Source organism: Caloenas nicobarica, chromosome Z (assembly GCF_036013445.1).
Source record: "Caloenas nicobarica isolate bCalNic1 chromosome Z, bCalNic1.hap1, whole genome shotgun sequence".
In the NCBI taxonomy this organism is placed as follows: domain Eukaryota; kingdom Metazoa; phylum Chordata; class Aves; order Columbiformes; family Columbidae; genus Caloenas; species Caloenas nicobarica.
Genome location: NC_088284.1, coordinates 53,228,835 through 53,248,738, shown reverse-complemented (window position 1 = coordinate 53,248,738; position 19,904 = coordinate 53,228,835). Strand labels below are relative to the sequence as shown.

The 19,904-nt window shown below is 40.3% G+C and overlaps 1 protein-coding gene across 1 annotated transcript in view; it reads left to right on the top strand.

Moving 5' to 3' along the window:
• DAPK1 (death associated protein kinase 1) overlaps window positions 1–19,904 on the top strand; it is a 90,184-nt gene that overhangs the window by 66,394 nt on the left and 3,886 nt on the right. The window contains exons 18-24 of the mRNA XM_065656186.1: window positions 2,655–2,753; window positions 6,578–6,655; window positions 9,394–9,616; window positions 12,017–12,205; window positions 13,992–14,189; window positions 16,456–16,591; window positions 19,049–19,169. Of these exons, the coding sequence (XP_065512258.1) occupies window positions 2,655–2,753; window positions 6,578–6,655; window positions 9,394–9,616; window positions 12,017–12,205; window positions 13,992–14,189; window positions 16,456–16,591; window positions 19,049–19,169 (1,044 nt within the window). The remainder of the gene's footprint in view (window positions 1–2,654; window positions 2,754–6,577; window positions 6,656–9,393; window positions 9,617–12,016; window positions 12,206–13,991; window positions 14,190–16,455; window positions 16,592–19,048; window positions 19,170–19,904) is intronic.

Genomic DNA, 19,904 nt, shown 5'->3' with positions numbered 1-19,904 from the left:
GTAAAATGCTTTTTGGGTACCTTCTCATCATCATTTCACAGCCACGTGACAATTGCAGGAACACTTTGGTAAATGTTATAACCCTAAAAATGTTGATTCCAGTACATACCACTGGATTACTGCTAAAAATGTGAACTGTCCAAAATTGTTGTAAGTGCTTTTCCAAAGAGAATGTAGTATGTAGAATGTAGTATGTAGAATGTAGAATGTAGCCGGTTTGTAAACTTCGACATACTGGTGCCATGTTTGCTTCTTCTGTTGTGCTAGTGCTGCAGTATATGAGATAACTGAATGTGGTGCTTTACAGGTTTAACATCCTGGCTTACCTCCTAGAGGTCTTTAAGAGAAAAGTAAGCTGTTTCAGGAAACTTTGCTTTGGTTAGTTTGAACAGGTCGAGGTCAGCCCTTGGATTCTGCTGACAGGCAATGGGGCTTAGGCTTGATATTTAGCTCTGAGGGTCTTTCTCTGCCCTGCGTAATTCTTACATACTACAAAGATTAGACTTTATTCAGAGGAGTCTTTATGTTGCTGTCTGCAGCTTGTTTCATTCAGGTATTCTAGCTCCTATGTTTTTTCTGGAAAAGTACATATTCTGCCAATAACATTTTGTTAACTAACACTTTGATTTATTACCAAAGCACTGACCTTCTCTGTATTATCCAGCTAAAGAAAGTTGTGAGGCTTTCGTCTTGAGGGTTGTCCAGTGCAATCAGTTTTGATTTTAATAGTTAAAATTATCAGCTGCCAAGTGAAAAAACTTACAGTAATGAGCTCCCCAGTCCTGCCTCTGACCTTAAACCTGATTGACTAGGCAATTAAATCCAGATCCACAGATAAGAACACATTTTGAGGAAAGTGAGTTAATGCAGCACAAGTCTGGTTTAGCATCTGTTTTTATAACAGGGAGCGCTGAGCTGGGATCAGTGGCCACAAGCACCCGGTGGGAAAGATAATCAGTGTTCCAGTGTTCAGTGGGGTTGGGATCATGGCCACAGAAGCCGTGGTTAAAGTCTGTGTCCCGTTATTTTTTTAGGAGTCGTGTATGCTAAAGTGATACTTAGAATGCTCTTTATTTGAAAGGTTAAGTTTGGGTCTAATCAAATAAAGAATCTCTATTTCTGCTGGTCCTCTTCAGCCCTGTAATGGGAGTACATTAACACAACAGCAGCTTATCCTTGGTCCTCACATCTGGCATTGTCCCACATATACATAATACCAGTTGGAGGCACCATTTATTTCTTCCACAGACTGCAGTAGAAGATTATACACATTTATTTAGAATCGTAGAATCACAGAATCATTTAGGTTGGAAAAGACCCTCAAGATCATAAAGTCCAAGTGTAAACCTAACACTGCCAAGTCCACCACCAAACCATGTCCCTAAGTGCCACATCCGCACATCTTCTAAACACCTCCGGGAATGGTGACTCCACCACTTCCCTGGGCAGCCTGTTCCAATGCCTGACAACCCTTTCTGTGAATGATTTTTTCCTAATATCCAACGTTAAACCTCCCCTGGCACAACTTGAGGCCATTTCCTCTCGTCCTGTCACTTGTTACTCAGGAGAAGAGACCAACACCCACCATGCTACACCCTCCTTTCAGGTAGTTGTAGACAGCGATCAGGTCTCCCCTCAGCCTCCTTTTCTCCAGGCTGAACAGCCCCAGCTCCCTCAGCCGCTCCTCATCAGACTTGTGCTCCAGGCCCCTCACCAGCTTCATTGCCCTTCTCTGCACTCTCTCCAGCACCTCAGTGTCTTTCCTGGAGGACAATCCCTGCCCTGGTCCTGCTGGCCACACTATCCCTGATACACAGCAGGATGCTATCTGCATTGAGGTGTAGAGTTTTGAGGCGCTGGAACATCTTTTCAGTTTCCAGTTGTCCGAAATTTAGCTTTGCTTTCAAATACTCTTTCATTAATTAATTTCGTGAGTTTGCTTCTGAATGTAGGATTGAAATGGGGAGAGCAGTATTGAAAGCATGAAAATATGTGAAGTAATGGTAAGAGGAGTTGTAACCAGAGAATACATAGTAGTGATATTTACAACAGTAGCTCTGATCATGAAAAACAAGAAGTAGATGCCATGAGGACCTGTTTTCAGTGGAAATATTCAGGGGGAAAAGCAAAAATTGGGAAGCAATACTTACAGCACTTTCCCTATGTCACTGAAAGCACAGATTCTTTCAGGCTGACTTATTGCGTTCGTCCCTTTTATTCCTTTGAGTGAAAGGGAGGAGACTGCAGGTGCATAATCTTCAGCAATACTTAGATTGAAATAGAATCCAGAGCTTTAAAGGTTAAAGACTTAGTGTTGCTTAACTGGTTCATATTTAATTAAGCAGAATGCAATTAAATTTATTGGGAATTAGAAAGACATTCTCAAGTGTAGCCAAAAAACTTTAAAAGATTCCTCCACAGTTGTTGGGGATTTACCTATAAAATTGTTTCCCATTTTTTAAGTAGTTAATCTAGCCTTTGTTTTTAAATGAGGTTTAAGCACTTGTGCTTAAGCTGTAATCGAAAGTATTTTTTCTTACAGTTTTGCAAGACCTTTGCTGTATATGTAATTGTACAATATGTTTGATTATTAGTAATGAAATTTGGAGTGAAGTTCTTTGGCTAACACGATGACACTTTTTTCCCCATGTTAGTATGGAAGAACACCTCTACATCTGGCAGCAAACAATGGCATTCTTGATGTTGTCCGGTTCCTGTGTCTTACTGGTGCCAACGTAGAAGCTTTAACCTGTGTAAGTATTGAGAGATACTGTTATGCTTCTTGCTTCTTTGATGTATGATAGTAGGAAACTCATTCATCCCTTAGAGGAGAGGGAAAAAAGGACAATGGTTTAATATAATTACATTTTGAAATTTAAGGAAAAAAAAATGTTAGGCTGTTATATGTCCATGGTGTGAAAAGCAATCCCTGTTGTCCACTTGTTCCCTTCTTACAGCTGCATTTGAAACTGATTAAAGCACAGTACAGCTACCACTTCATCTACAATTAAGAATTTCTTCACCCAAGAATTACTGGTAGCACTGCGTTTTCTGTAGGCGCAGTGCACCGCTGTCATTAAGATATACGTCATTTCACATCACATACAGTTACCATACAAATGTATTGTATATATCTTAAATATTTTTCTTGCTTTCAGGGAATTAAAAAGTTTTTATTTTCATTGTGGGAGATCTGTGGGTGCATGGATGAGTGAACTAGCATGCAACTATCCTTGTAAAACAAATAATTTATGACAGATCAGTCAGCACCACTGCCTCCAGTTAGCACCACTGAAGGTATTTTTCATTCTCACTAAGGTGAGAAACGTCCTTCTCCTAGCTGACATGTCCACAGCAGGAATGAAGTGTCTTTTGCCATGCACACCTCATACATACATTATAGGCATCATACACACCATTACCTGTGTTTTATTTTCAGACGCATTGAATCAGTTTACATTGCTATCACCATAACAAATGCATTCTGCTCAGAAGTAACTATTACTCTATTGAAATTATGTTGTGATTAGATTTTAGTTGAGTCCAAGTTTTTCAAAGCTTCTCCTTACAAGGTATCCCTGAGATGGCTGAAATGGAGGGAAGAAGGAGAAAACTTCTGTTTCATTTTCTTTACCCATTTGATAGAAAATATGAAAATTGTTGTTGATTTTCTGTACATTTAGCTCTCTGTTTTTTTCCACTGTCGATCTCATGCAACAGGAGGCTTGAACAAGCTTAGCATCTAAAAATGACTTTTTGATAACTACTAGATTGTAGATTGCCATGTCCCCTATTAATAATAAAGAAATGTGCATGCAGTGGACTTTGTGGGATGTTCTAGAGATTTTTGTTTGTCACCTGGTTTAGTCCCTTCTTTTTTTCTTTTTTTTTTTTTTTTAAATTTTTTTTTTTAGTATGTGCCATTGTGTCTCTGTATTTTCAGTACTACATACTCTAGAGATAAGATAGAACAAATAGATGATTGGATGGTTCTGGAGCTGTGTCACTTATTTTATGCTATGATGGCTTTGTTGGTATAATTGCCTTCGTGGACACTGTCTTTCCAAGATAAAAGTACTTTTTATCTCTTTAGTTTAGATGAGTTTGAAGGAGATACTGAGGTAAATTGTGCTGATACTAAATCTGGCAGACTGAATATACATAACCATCCATTACTACAACTGTGTTGTGGCAGAGAGAAGGGAAAGGGAGGAGAGGAAGAAAGGAAGTGTATGTGGTGATTTTAAAAACATTTCAGTTTTGCATTAGTTTGCTAAGTGCATTTTAAACTGTTCTGAAAAGTCTTATTAACAGCTCTTTCTGAGCCAGCGCAGTAGAATTAATTACGTTTTTCTTCTCTCTGAATGCTGTTTCTCAGGAGCTAACTTTTTCAGCACTGTTCAGTAACTGGGCTGCAGTATGATTTCCCTGTCTCCTGCCCAGGCTAAAGCACATTTTATGACTAGTTTGATTTTGAATTTGATTGCGTGAATGTTATAAAGTGACTTTAGGAAGCCTGGTGTTCCTGGCATATGGAATCATTTCCAGTGTTTGAATATTCCCCCAAAATTATATTGTGCTCACATGCTACTTGGCACCACATTCTTGGCTTCTCCTCACAGAAGTTTCTAAAATTGTACCAAGTTTAAAATTGTCAGATTGCTTAAACATGTTGAATGATGATGCTTGCAAATGGCCAGCTAAACTCATGACCAGCTCTTGCAGACACAGCTGTCTGATTTGCAACAAAGGATCCAGTCAGCAATTGCAACGAAATATTAGCACCAGGTGTGAAATACGCTTTCATGGATCCTGTAACCAAGCCCTTTTCAGATACCAGCTATGCTTACACACTGCCATTCCAGTGTATAGATACGCTGTACTTTTCAAGAAGGCTTGAATAGGAAAATAACTTACTGAAACCCATTTTCTATATTGCATGTGTATGCAAATTATATTTCTTGTTGTGCTCTACCGTTCTGCAGTGGACATCCAGAGAATTAAACATCCTCATCTTGTTCACAGTTTTGGACAAAAAAGGGAACTTTGTTCTGTTAACATCTTTTTCATGGAAGCAAATGCTTTTTCTACTTGTTATCTCAATCAATAAATTGAGCTTCCAGATCTGAGCCTAATTTTCAACAGACATGCGAACTGAACTGCTAGCATCTGTCAATTGTAAACATCTCAAAATGCTTTTTTGAGGGTAGATTTGGCCTAGAGTTCTTTCTGCTGTACTTGGTGCTTGTTGCTAATGCTCTGGAGTATCCCTCACCTACTCATAGGCCTTTCTGCTTATCATGTTTACTCCGTGGTCTGATGACCATAGACTTCAAAAATGATGCTTGTCAGGCAACACCCTTGCTGTGGTGTTGCTCCATAAGGGAAGGTGAGCTCGGAGCTGAGAGCAGACAGGAAGACAAACAGCGACATTGTCCTCACCAACAAGGGCCTGGTCGTCCCATAGTACCCAAGCAAGGCAAGCAGAGCAGGTCCAGTGATGGCCACCAGCTTCAGCCAAGTGTTTGGGTCACCAGCCAATTCCGTAACAATTAAGCAGGTCTGAGGTTAAGTCAAGGTCAGGAATTGGGCTTGCTGGCCATGGTCAGCCAAGGGTATAGTGGTCGTGAGGCAAGTCCATAGTGAAGAAACAGATTCAAGGAAGTCAGGGGCCTGTTCAGTGGGATACATGGCCACACGGAGGCATGTAGCTGTAATGTTGCTCAGGTGAGGACCAAGGGCAAAGTAGGTGTGCTGACCCTAACCTCCCAATCCCAGTTAATCCCAAGTTCCTGCTGTGTGGAAGAGTGGTCTCCTGGCTGGGCAGCTAGCCTGCCATCAGGAGAACTGCTTGAATACTTCTTCTTGGCTTCTGTAGGTGGACACTCAATTGTCAAAGATATTTATTTCATATGTAGGGATAATAATTACAGAAACCTCAGGAACTACTTAAGACTATGCAGATTTCACATGAAAAGCTAGTAAGGTCAAAGATAGAAACTCAAGAAAAAGATCTTAGTTTTCCAGTACTACTTCTTAATAAGTGAAAGCTCTTATCTGAGGGAGTGAAAGAAGCAAAGTGCTCATAAATTAGTTCCCTGTAACCAAAATATAAAACAACACAATGGCATTAATGTTGTAAGAGTGAAAGTAGTGAGCAATTTTTCTTTCAGCCTGTTTAATAGTAAACTGCTGACCTGTGAAACATGGGTAATTAAATGGCAAGACCAGAATGCTGAAGGCAGCTTTGCTTCTTTTATACTTGCTGACGCAATTTCAACCACATCCCTTACAATGTTCTTGCTTTCTGGAAACCTCCAGTGGCTCACATGCCACTGTCATTCTTTATCCATTAATAAACAAAAGTTATCTGCTATTCATGTGAGCGAATATGCTGATGTGTCCCCTTTTCGTGAACTGTTTAAACTTTTAGATCTGTTCAGCATGTAATAGCTAGCAGTTACTTGCATCTGACAGCAATTCTGTTATTGCCTTGAGCAGTTGAGCTATGTTGCACATGATTTTTTTATTGTGGGCAAAAGGAACGAACTGCTGCTAAAAATTTGTGTTTTAACAGGATGGGAAAACAGCAGAAGACCTCGCCAGAGCAGAGCAGCATGAACATGTAGCCAGTCTGCTTGCAAGACTTAAAAAGGTTGGGAATACATTCATTTTAACTGAGGTTTTTGTGGTTTTGAGATGCCAAGGAAAGTTTGACCATGGAAAATCATACAATAAGATATTCATCAAAGCCATTTTAAATAGCTGATGCAAAAATCCTTAGTGGAATGCTGGAATGATGTCTTCCCCCCCCTGCTTCATTTTTAGGATGAAATAATGCCCTCAGTTAAAGCTAGTATGTACATATTAGGAAAAATGGCTAAGCCTGTCTGCACCATTGATTTATTTTATCCTATCTCTGACAATGCCTAGCAAAGCATTTAAGGTGTTTAGAAGAAACTGGAAAAGAAACTATTAAGAATTAGTGCATCTCACAAGAGGACTTATTTCCCTACCATCACCATTTTATTTAGACTGAGGTTATGAAGTATGAGGGGTTTGTGCCCCTTCTGGAAGCTCTAATACCACGTGGCATAGTTACCTAAGTTCTCAGTGTCTTTTTCTAGTTCTGCTATTTCAGTATCTCCAAATCCCCTTACAACCAGAACACAAAGCTGATCTGGGCTTGTTGTAAGGCAGCAAATCTGACACATCTGATATGCATTGATTATTCTGGATAGGCAGTATCACTCATGCCATGAAGTTTCAGGAGCCACTTGCCTGGAGAATCCAGGCAACAGCCAGACCAATTAAAACAGTCCTGTTTTAATTATGCTAATGGGTCTGTGGAAAACTGAAATAAATGACCGCTTAGGAGTTGCAATAGAATATGGTGTGTACCAGACATTTCCAAGGTGAAGCAGAATCATGTCCTTTAGTCATTCAGTAAATCTATAATTCTAAAATTGTGAAAGGTATTGGTGAAGATGTCAGAAAGTGCCAAAGTTCTGATTTCCTTTGTAATGGTATCTTTTGTAAATGTTTGTTGTAACAGGATCTGTTTGCACAGTTATATGCCCATACCAAACCCTTGCCTGTTCCTGCATGCGGGTGGATACATTTGTGTTTTAGTCATTGTATAAATATGGAATTAATATTAATTGACCTAGAACAAAAGGGAGGAGATCAGATAAATCTCTTCTGAAAGAGACGTTAGTAGCTGTAACTCTGTTCTTGATAGCAGAGTATAACTTAATTATTGAAGACCTGCCTATATATGTGGGGAAAACGTATGACAATTATATACTTCATCAGAGTATAGTTTGCAACTGAGAATCTGATCAATTGAAATTAATAAACTACATCAAACTGCTGAAAATACTGCAGTACTGCTCAAAATAGTCAATATCTAGTAGAGAACATACCTGACACTTGTTCTACTTTCAATATCTGTGGAGGGTTTTGTCCCTTATAGGACACACATGAGGAACCTCCTGTCATAGTGACTCTTGCAGAGGATTCAGTATGAGCCATGAGGAGGTGCAGTATTTACATTGTGACTAACTTATTTAATAAATGCCTGTTAGCGAGGAAGGAACTAAATTATATGCACTACTATTTGTGTCAAATTTCTCAGCTTAATTGCTGCATGCTTATAATTTTGGGGGGCTGTAGGTGCTCGTTTAATGACTCATCCTACATTTTAAACTCAGTACAAATGTAGAACAGATCCACTCATCTGCAAATGAGGGAATGAAGGATGAAGCTACGGCCTTTGCCCTTCCACCTTTCTGCTATCTCCATGTTTCCTTAAAACAGGTCTTTCTGTGGTGGGAGACACTTGATAGTTTGCTGGCTGGCACTGCATCCGTTTGTTGAGTTGGTCTTCCAAACTCAGCTTGTGTGGGAAATAACAGCATCCATGTCTGATTGCCTCTTGTTGGGCAAAGAGAAAAGACATTTTATTTGTTCATTTTCGACTCTGTCTTTGGCTGGAAGAGAAGGAGTATCCTTCAGATACCACAAGACAAGATACAGAGGGGTAATGTGGGAGCCCAAAGTGGAAAGCTTTTCTGTAGGAGATGTGATTGGGTTTGAGAAAGGCCTATGTGGGAGGGTGAGACTGCAGCTGTGGAAGAGACAGTGAATGCACACAGGGCAAACTGTGAGAGGAAAATTAAGTAGGGAGGCAGATCTATTTAGGCCTGAGAGTAAAGAGGGAAAACAGCCTGGAAGGTGTACACTTATAGTAGAGGGGTAGAAAAATGGGAAGTGAATAGTATGGGAGAAGTCTTTTAAGGTAAAGAAGAGTAAGTGTTTGGGGAAAGGAGAGGTAAGAGTGGTCTGGGAAAAGCAGTATTTATCTTGCAAAGAACTGAAGTGGAAATAAACAGAGAACTTGGTGGAAGGAGTGGGAAGAGTACAATTCTCCTAAATACAAGAACTCCAGAAAAGGTAACATAAAGAAGGAGGGAAATGCACATTAAGTTTTCAGATTGCTCAGGTGGTAGCCATCACTGCAAAATTCTTAAATGCTGCACATATAAATTCTGGATATTGCTTATGCTACTGAAAAAGGCTAGCTTTTCCACCTTTGCCCTCTCCATCAGAGGTCAAAATGATCCCATTTACTGATGTTGAGCCTAAAGTCACATGTGACTTGCATGAAGACTCAAGGTGGCTCTTGAGAGCAAGCAGTCAGCTGTGCCTTGTCTACCTGTCCGTTCCCTTCTGCCAGTAGCTGATAACTTGAATGATGAGGCAGATGAGAGAACTAATCCAGATGAACACCAACCTGGCAAGAAAGCGTTATCTAAACCTTAGGGTTTTGAATTTGCTATGAGGCAGAAGTTCCCTGCCACATGTTAATTTCTTTTTCACTTTGAATTTTAGGATACGCACCGGGGGCTTTTCATCCAGCAGCTGCGGCACACGCAAAATCCGCAGCCTCGGATCAAACTGAAGCTGTTCGGATACTCTGGTGCTGGGAAGACAACCCTTGTGGAGTCTCTCAAGTGTGGCCTGATACGAAGCTTTTTCCGAAGACGTAGGCCTAGACTTTCCTCAACAAACTCAACCAGATTCCCCCCATCTCCTTTGTCTTCCAAGCCTTCAGGTGTGTCTTCAAAGATGTAACATTTGAATGAGAAAACATTTTTCTCTTAATCTGTGTAGCTCCTAAGGAAGAGCTGTTGGGTGCACTACAAAAGGCAGGACAGGCTTAGTTTGTAAGAAACCAAAGCAAAGCAGAGAGGGTATTGGCTTCTCTGTGCGCAGGCTCATACCTAAAATAAGAGTGAAGAAAAACATGGGTGTGGAGGGTGTAGGAGTAGTTAAGGTTTTGTTTACTCATATGCTGCATAAGTGAACTTGAACAGTGGAGGACGGGACTTCTGAACAGTGTTGTTTATTTTTCACAAAAAGTCCTAGGCTAGAAATGCCATTATCATTGTCAGATTCCACCATCATGATTTTGGGGGTTGTTTTGTCAGCCTTTTTGTTTCAGCGACTTTAATGAACTTTGTGCAAAATTGAAACAGTTGCTGCATCTTTATGTGATATTTAAGTGGTATTGGAGGATTCAGAACTGCCTCTGTTGCCTTGGAGTGCTTTTCCATAAGGTACAGAAGTGGATTAGCCCAGTTAGAGGTGTCTACAATTGTCTCCAAACAAGGTGAAACTGGAGATTTTCTAAACTGAAGTATATGTGTGCAAATAATAGGGAAACTTTCCCGTGTAGCACCAATTGACCTGTATGAAGTGGGAAGAGCTCCAAGGTGTGGAGGGACTACCTAGGTTTACATTTCAACATGTGCCCAGCTTTGGAAGAACCCACAGTTGTGGCAAAAGAACACTGAGTAGTGAACTGTTTGTCCAGGTCCCTCTTCTGACACTGAAAGGCTGCGCCACGTACACAAGCTAAATCATCACTTTCAGAAGCTCAACTTTGAACTGATGTTTAGAAGTAGCCTTACTACTTAAGTTTTAGGTGGAGTCAGGGTTACCTTTTTGTTTAGAAACACTTGGATAATACTTGCAGGTTTAGGTTTCATTCATTTTTTTAGTAATGTCAGAACATGGCTAGCAGTAGATTTCATGTCTACTTTCTCTCTAGTCACCTGACAAAGGTACGAGGTACTCAGGGAGTGCCTTAACAAGACAAGAGATACCTGGCACAAGGACTGTTATTGTGGTTGCTCTTCACCTAGCACAAGGGGCTCACATCTGTGACAAAAGAATAAAGAAATTTATTACATGAAACATTGATTTATTTATCTTACATTACTGTGCCACACAAGGGGAGATAAGTCACTCAAGGCACTTCCTAGAGGCAGGTGCAACAAAGTTTTGACTCAAGACAGGTTTGGGTTTTTTTAATATGTATATATTGGTTGGTACTAGAACCAGAGGATAGATGTTATGTGTTCATACCATCATAAAATCAGACAAGACTGCCAGTCACATTGGCAAATAATCATAGAAATAGTGGTGAGTTTGAAGCATGCACTTGAAAATAGCTTACCTAGATATAAATCCATAAACTTGTGCAGTTCTGTGCAAACAAAGCCAGTATGCCGTTGTTTTAATGTTTGTATTTTTTTGTTTCTGTTTGTTTCAGTATCTGTTCTTTTTGGATGAAAATTAGCACATAACATGTAAATAATGTTGTGGGTTGAATCTGTGAATCAGATAAACATTTAAACCAGCACAGTTTGGTCTATACTTGATCATGTGCTGAGGGCTGTTTAAATTCAGTAAAAATAAGTGTGTCAAGTCACCATGTATTTATTTACAAGAGCCTAAAAATTTAAATATTGCACTAGAAGATCAGATATGATAGTTTTACAGCTGACAGATAAGTTTCTTTCTGTATTAGAACCTAAATATTGGAATTCAGCTTCTAGTGGAGGAAAGAAGTGCTTACTTTTCCCACTAGATGGTGCAAGTGCATTTAAAGCCCTTCATTTCTCATTTACTCTTAGGGAATCTGAATTACACATGAACTAAACAAATTACTTATTAGAAAAATAATTTTGATTAAGGGCCCGCTCTTCTCCCCCACCTCACGAGAAACAGTTGTTACACAGTGATATTTTTATCCTTACGTACAAGAATCAATTGTATGGAAATGTAGTATTTCCATGCCAATAAAAATAAGCACGCTATAAAATCACTGCTCTTAGCTAAAAAGCAGTATATCTTTTCCACATTGAAGAACTTTAACTATTGAAAGCTTTCATTCCCAAATAATGCGTTTATCTTCTCTGCTTCCCACCCAGCGATATATCTGCTAAAAGGCAAGAAGTGCTATATGGGGTCACTCTAATTAATTTTCCTTTTCATCCTTCAGAATAAGGATGTAGTTGTGTATGCTCACAGCTTGGTAGACATCTCCTTTCTTTGAAGAGCAGTTTGGTTTTCTTAATCAGCTTTTACGCCTTTCATACTTATTCTGAAATGACCAGGTTGTGATTTTCATATGGTTTGTAATCTCATTTTCCTCTCCCTGACCCAGTTTCAGTAAGCATTACGAATCTTTATCCTGGTTGTGAGAACGTCAGCGTGAGAAGCCGTAGTATGATGTTTGAGCCAGGCCTGACCAAAGGGGTGTTAGAAGCTTTCGTTTCACCTGCGCATCACCCGCACTTCTCTGCTGATGACCAGTCCACCAAGGCCATTGACATTCAAAATGCCTACTTGCATGGTAAGCAGCGCCCTGGGACAGCATGCCTTAATGCTGCCGGACAGTTAATGCCATGTTGCTTGTTTCTAAAAAGAAATTTTAAAAAAATCTGACTTTGTATGGCAGTGACTGTGGTTGAGAATCCAACACTGGTGGGGTTTGGTTTTTTTGAGCAGAAAGTAAATCTGCATGAAGTTCTGTACCTATAATACACATAGGAATCGCATGTGTCAGGTCCGTACAGTATCACATATAAATGTTTTTGAGATGAGTAAGTGGGACAGGAGGAAAGAGGGATTTGGTATAATAGGAGTGAGTTGGCAGACTGGCTGCTAGGGTGAAGCCTCCTTCACCTATACCGTATGTTGTTTGGGAATTTTATCAGATTTAATCTAGTCTCATATACCAAAGTGTCCGCACCATTTAAGTGGTTCCCAGCTGTATGAAGGGCCCACCATTCTCGCCTCGTGACAGGGCTGGAGCATGTTTGGTGAGTCCTGGAGCTCACCAAACGTGGTGAGGGGAACTTCTGGTTTTGCTTTTTCTTTTTGTAAGGAAGCTAACTGCTTTGCACTTGAAACGAGTTAGCAGTAAGAGGGGTCATCAGAGAAGTTGTCATAAGTACGTATGTGGTGTTTGACTATGAAGACCATACAAAATGGTGGGTATACACCACCAGCCATCCTAACAGATGTTAAGGTCTCTCCCAGTAGGATCCCTTCTTAATAGAGAAAATGTTTTGCATGCCGTAGCTGCAATTTTGAGGCCGAGTTAGGATTAATCAAGATTTTACTTTAGAGAGAGAAACCTGTTTATGAATGCAGGATATGCACACTAGCACATGCAGTGACAAAACATTTGTCCTAGATGCTGAAGGGTTTGGCATGTAGCTAAAGCTTGTTCTTTGTCTAGGCTTATTTCCTCTTTCAGTATAATTTGAAACCAAGTCAGATTCTGCAGTGAAACAGAGTTGTGCAACAGACTGTCAGAAGAGGTTTCTTTTCTTTTTCTGTCCTGTCTTGGTATAGAAAGAAAATGTGCACATGGGTGAACTCTAGATAGCTGTACTTATAACAGCAGATTGGAGGTTTCTGGCTTCTTTTCTTCTAGAAGTCTGAGGTGCATCTTAATCAGCTTTCATTTAAATAGAGGTAGTACAAGTGCATCAGACTTCGCCCTTATCAAATGGTGAGTCTGGGAAGTGGCATACAGTGCAACACACTAATACTGTTCTCACTTGAAGCTAAAGGAGACAGCAAAAAGCAGCATGGTGCTCTTGGGATCATTAACGTACTGATTCTTCAGTCCTGATTTAACAATGTGATGTGAATACTACAATTCTGTAAAGCAAAGTGGCTTCTTTGAGAACGCTCTTCAGCTGTTTTTAATACCAGCAGTGGCATGTTAAGAAGAAAAATTAATAAAAATGAGGTTTTGCAGGTAAGCAGGAAAAGAATGGGGGACATTATTGTTGTTTTTCAAGGAAATTAGAAGATCTGTTGCTCTTGTGCAAGGCAAAGGCCAATTTAATGTGTAAAGCTGCATGCATTTGACACACAGGTGCTTCCATGTGGCATCCAGCTGGCTGTCCTAGAGAAGTGAATGTGAGAGAGGAACAACAGATTGTGAGGACCCAATTTCTCTTTGTTCATGATGGCATTTGCAGTCTTCCTTTCTCACATGCATACAGTTTATTTTTGTGAAAGTTTAAATCAAATTAACTTCTTTGTTTGTCTTTCCATGGTGGAAAGATGCTTTGTGCTTACTGACAAAGTGTGATTTCTTCATCTGTTTGTCTGTTTTTCAGGAGTTGGTGATTTCAGCATCTGGGAATTCTCTGGGAATCCTGTATATTTCTGCTGTTACGATTATTTTGCTGCGAATGATCCCACTGCAATTCACATAGTACTTTTTAGTCTTGAGGAGCCTTATGAAATCCAGTTAAACCAAGTGACCTTTTGGCTTAGTTTCCTGAAATCATTAGTGCCAGTTGAGGAGCCAATAGGTATGTTCTTCTGCCTGTTAATGTTCTTGTGTTTCTCTGCAACTTTGTACATCCCCTGTGTTGAGTGCTGTTATGTGTCTTCATCCATATGCATTCAAACAAACTTTACACGGAGTTTCTTAGAGAAAGGGAATTCTATCTGTGGAACAAGTGTGAAGAGTTGTACACACCGCTTAGTCCAATTGGAAAGGGTCATGAGGTACAGTGCATCCTCTTGCAGCACTGGGATTTACACCTGTAAATGGCAGGCAAAGAAGTTTTATGTCAGATAAGCTGAGTGGAAAAGTGTTTCAGAGGGTTGGATGCATTTAAAAACAGGTTTAGACACACTGCTTAAATTCTGCTTATGTCTAACCCCAATTAACAGTTTGCCAGAAAAAATTAGTCTTGTCAGTAAGAACAGGACAGAATTATTTTGTGCAGTGACATTACCTCTCAGTGCATGCTGCTTCAGTATGTTTAACCAGAGCTGTATTTGAAATTCAAATATGTTAACCTTTGGTGCATCAGGGTGCACAAAAAACGTTAGTAAATTTCACTTTGTATATTCTCAGATTTTGCACAGGTTTTAAGTAAGTTTGCTTGGTTTATGTTCAAGCTTTCTAGCAAACTGAAAGTTACTTGGCAGACAAACAATTTAAATACCTTTTTTTTTTCATTAAAAGGTCTGTAGATCTAGGTGTAGAGACCGTGTAACTTGTTCGTGTTTGTAGCTGAGCCTTGGTCTGCAGACGGTGACAGTTTCATGGATGAACCAAGCTCTGACACGTCTTGGTGCTGTCATCTGAAATGTTATTCCAGCCAGTGGATCTAACTCAGCATTCATGGACATTTATAATGCTGCTAGGGACCCACCAGATGAGCATATCAAATACTTACATAGTGCATGGAGTATTTTCCCTCTCTTTTTGTCTGCTCTATTCTATATGCCTTATCTCAGCCAGATAATGATGAGCCAAGGCCTTCAGTTTGCAGTTAAGGCATCTGCATGTCTTTCGTTTTCCATTTTAGGTCAAATCACAAGGTTAACAATATGAGCATTTGGATCTAACCAACATGAAATTTCTTCTGAAAGTAAAACCACAGAAATTTGCATAAAAGTATCAAGGCTGAAAATAAGGTTGATTTGCAATTGCTGAAAGCATTTCACGGCTCTTCAGTCAAGCAAGGAAACTTAGTTCTTTGTTTGACCAAGTTAGAATTTGAGTTAATTGTTCTTCTTGCTGATCTAATTATCAGCATTATTTAAATAATTGGCTTAAATTAGTGTATGTACTAGTCAGCTCAATTTGGATACCTATGCATTTTTGTACTATTACAAGTATCTCAAGTAATATGTAGTAACTTATTTAGCAGAAAACTTAAACTTTTGGCATTTCCAGTTATTTTGTCTTAAGTCCTTCAGCTGCCAAAAAAAAAAAATTACAATTTTGAAATATTTACCTTGAAGTGCTATGCAGAGATTTGGGAAGATCTGGCTTTTTATGAATGAATCAAGATTCTTTAGCTCTTAATTGATGAAAACTTCAGTGATGTAAGCATATTTCTCCCATGTGACATTTTGTCAGGCAAAAGCAGCAGGATTATATGTACTGTCTTTTTAAAAAATAGTCTAATGATGTCTCCTCTTTTCTGGAAGATCAGTTTGAGAAAAGATTGAAAACTGTGTGTTCCATACTGTCACCTCATTCATGCCATTTGTATCTTTTTTTTTCTCCTCATTCTTTTTCATGGTTTCTGCCAGGCTTTCCTACTTAACTCTCACCTAAGTGAGAGGTCGTTGTTTGTGTAAGTACTGCAAAATAGCATTCATACCAACATATGAATGTTGTAGACATTTTGTGTTCTCCTTATAATCCTCTGCTTTGCACCTGTAGTATTAAGGACCATCCAAAGATAATGAGAAACCCTTTTAAGATGCTGTTATTTGTAATCGTTTTTCCTCACGCTATTATAGCTTGTAGTTAATAGTGTTCTTGATTAATGCTTTTGTTAAAACAATAAAGTGATGTAATATCAATGTGTCTGATAATAATCAAAGAGCCTAGCTATTCAAATTGGACATGATATAGATAAGGCTATAGGCAGATAACAGCCAAAGCACCAGGGGTATAAGCACAGTACGGCTATGCTTAGAGTTGGTAAATCCAATGCAAAGGAATTGGTATGAAGAATGTAAAATGTACCGCTGCTTTCCTGGCTCAGTAAGACAGCCATCTCTGCAGGCTTGTCTCTTAGTGATGGAGTGCTCTTGCTTTTCCTCTAGCATTTGGTGGAAAGCTGAAAAGTCCCCTGCGTGTCGTTTTGGTCGCCACACACGCTGACATAGTGAATCTTCCTCGCCCTGTTGGAGAGTTTTGGTATGACAAAGACATGTCATTGTTGAAAGAAATCAGGAACAGGTGAGTGGGGAGTTTATGTAGTGTTTAAACATGTCAGTTGGAAAGCGGAAATGCTAAAATACATAGAAATAAGTAAAAGGTTTTTATGTGGCTTAAGTTTTATGATATTGTGATACTTTGAGTATGTTCAGCAAGCTTATGTTATGGAAAAATTGAAAAAAATTACCAATATTACAGTTAGCAAGCTGCCTTAAGCAAGCTAAGTTTGAGAGCAGCTATACTGAGGGATATGGGACAGGCAAAGAGTAAAGTCAGGACCCTGAATTTTAGGGAAACAAACTTCCATCTTTTCAAGGAGTTAGTCAGTACAATCCCCTAGGAAACTGCCCTCAGGGACAAAGGAGCAGATCTAGCAGATCTTTAAAGATGCTTTCCATCGAGCACAAGAGCTCTCGATCCCCAGGTGTAAGACATGGGGTAAGGAGGGCAAGAGGCCAACATGGCTGAGTGGAGACCTGCTGGTCAAACTAAAGAGCAAGAAGGAAACGCAAAGGCGGTGGAAGCAGGGACAGGTGTCCTGGGAAAAGCATAGAGACACTGCCCGGTTGTGCAGAGGTGAGGTCAGGAAGGCCAAGGTGCAGCTGGAGCTGAACTTCGCAAGGGACACAAAGAATTAACAAGAAGGGCTTCTACGGGTATGTCAACCAGAAAAGGAAGGTTAAAGAAAGTGTACTCCCCTGATGAGCAAGATTGGAAAGCTGGTAACAACAGACGGTGAGAAGGCTGAGGTACTTGGTAACATCTTTGCCTCAGTCTTCACTGGCAAGCTCCCTTCCCACACCTCTCCAGTGAATGAACTACAAGACAGGGACTGGGGGAGCAAAGTCCCTCCCAGTGTAAGAGACGATCAGGTTTGCGACCACCTGAGGAGCCTGAACACACATAAGTCTATGGGACCTGATCATACACATCCCAGAGTCCTGAGGCAATTGGCTGATGTAGCTGCCAAGCCACTCTCCATGATATTTGAGAAGTCACGGCAGTCAAGTGAAGTCCCTGGTGACTGGAAAAAGAGAAATATCACACCCATTTTTGAAAACGGTAGAAAGGAGGACCCTGGGAACTACTGACCTGTCAGCCCCACTGTGTGCCTGTGAAGATCATAGAACAGATCCTCCTAGAAGCTCTGCTAAGGCACATGGAGGACAGGGAGGTGATTTGAGACAGCCAGCATGGCTTCACCAAGGGCAAGTCCTGCCTGACCAACCTAGTGGCCTTCTGTGATGGAGTAACTACATCAGTGGACAAAGGAAGAGCTACGGATGATGTCTGTCTGGACTTCTGTAAAGCCCTTGACATGGTCCCCCACAACATCCTTCTCTCTAAATTAGAGAGGTATGGATTTGATGGGTGGACTGTTCGGTGGTTGAGGAACTGGCTGATTCGTCACACCCAGAGAGTAGCAGTCAGTGGCAAAATGTCTGAATGGACACCAGGAATAAATGGTGTCCCTCAGGGGTCCGTACGGGGACCAGTACTGTTTAATATGTTCATCAGTGACATAGACAGTGGGATCGAGTGAACCCTCAGCAAGTTTGTGGATGACACCAAGCTGAGGGGTGCAGTTGACATGCCTGAGGGACAGGGTGCCATCCAGAGCGACCTGGACAAGCTCGAGAAGTGGGCCCATGTGAACCTCATGAGGTTCAACAAGGCCAAGTACAGGGTCCTGTACCTGGGTTGGGGGAACCCCCAGTATGAATGCAGGCTGGGGGACGAAGGGATTGAGAGCAGCCCTGCCGAGAAGGACTTGGGGGTACTGGTAGATGAAAAATCAAACGTGAGCCAGAAATGTGCACTTGCAGCCCAGAAGGCCAATTGTATCCTGGGCTGCATCAAAAGAAGTGTGATCAGAAGGTCGAGGGAGGTGATTCTGCCTCTCTCCTTTTGGGACAAGCTGAGAGAGTTGGGTCGTTCAGCTTGCAGAAGTAAAGGCTCCAGAGAGACCTTATTGCGGCCTTTCAGTACTTAAAAGGTGCCTATGAGAAAGATGGGGACAGATTTTTTAATAGAGCCTGTTACGACAGCACAAGGTGTGATGGTTTTAAAGTAAAGCACAGGAGGCTCAGGCTAGATGTAAGGAAGAAATTTTTTACTGTGTGGGTGGTGAAACTCTGTCCCAGGTTGCCCAGAGAGGGGGTACATGCTGCATCCCTGGAGACATTCAAGGTCAGGCTGGATGGGGCTCCGAGCAACCTGATCTAGTTGAAGATGTCCCTACTCATTGCCGGGGGATTGGACTAGATGAACTTTGAAGGTCCTTTCCAACACAAACTATTCTGTGATTCTGTAATGTCTGTCATAGTAAAACATCGTAGCATAATCAGTCGTTAAACTTTTTCATTATTCCTGGAAGAAAAATACCTCTTGTGTTATTTAAGACTGAAGTACAGCTGGATTAAGACATAAAACTGGATTTGGGACCAAGTAAATAACTGCTCACCTTTTCCCTTTTAGATTTGGAAATGATCTGCAGATTTCAGACAAGTTATTTGTCTTGGATGCTGGAGCATCTGGGTCTAAAGATATGAAGCTTCTCCGAAATCACTTGCAAGAAATAAGAAGCCAGATAATTTCTGTAAGTAACGACCAATGGTCTGGTTTGGGCCAGCAAAAATGTGAAAATCTCCTGTAATAATTTACTGTAAATTTAGCACTTATATTGTGAAACCTAAGGAAACAAGTGCTATATCAATTTTTTGGGAGCATGCATGACAGACCTGGTGATAAACAAACTCCTGACATCAAAGATTCAGTCAGCATTTTCAAAATTGTAAGTGTTTTGCACAGATCACCAAAATGATCTCTCTTGAAACGAAACAATTTGAGAATTTCAGTTCAAAGTTATAGTTTTGTATTTTGAATTGACAGTAATTAGATTCCAGTGTTGACCCTTCTTTTTTTTATTTTTAATCCTTTTTTATCAATGTATTATTACAGAGAAACAGAATATATTTCAGGCAGATAAGTTTTTCATTGAAAAAACACCAGAGTAGAACAGTTCCCTCAACTGTTAGAAAGATAATTCCCAATATAGATCTGTGAACTGAATATCTGTTAACTTTTTATCACACTTTTTTAGTGAGAAATGTGTGCTTGGAGTTGCATTTATGTGTGTAGGTATATGTATATGAGACTAAAGGTAAACCAGGCATGGTTTGATGTCATCAGCGTCAATCTACGAGACTTCCATACTGAGGGTGAGCCAAGTCAAGTTGTTTTGTAGCCTGTGCTAAATAGATTTAAATTTCTTCATACCAAAGGCCCTCTTTACTTGTGTGACATACCAGCAAGACTTTCTGCAGCTACTTCT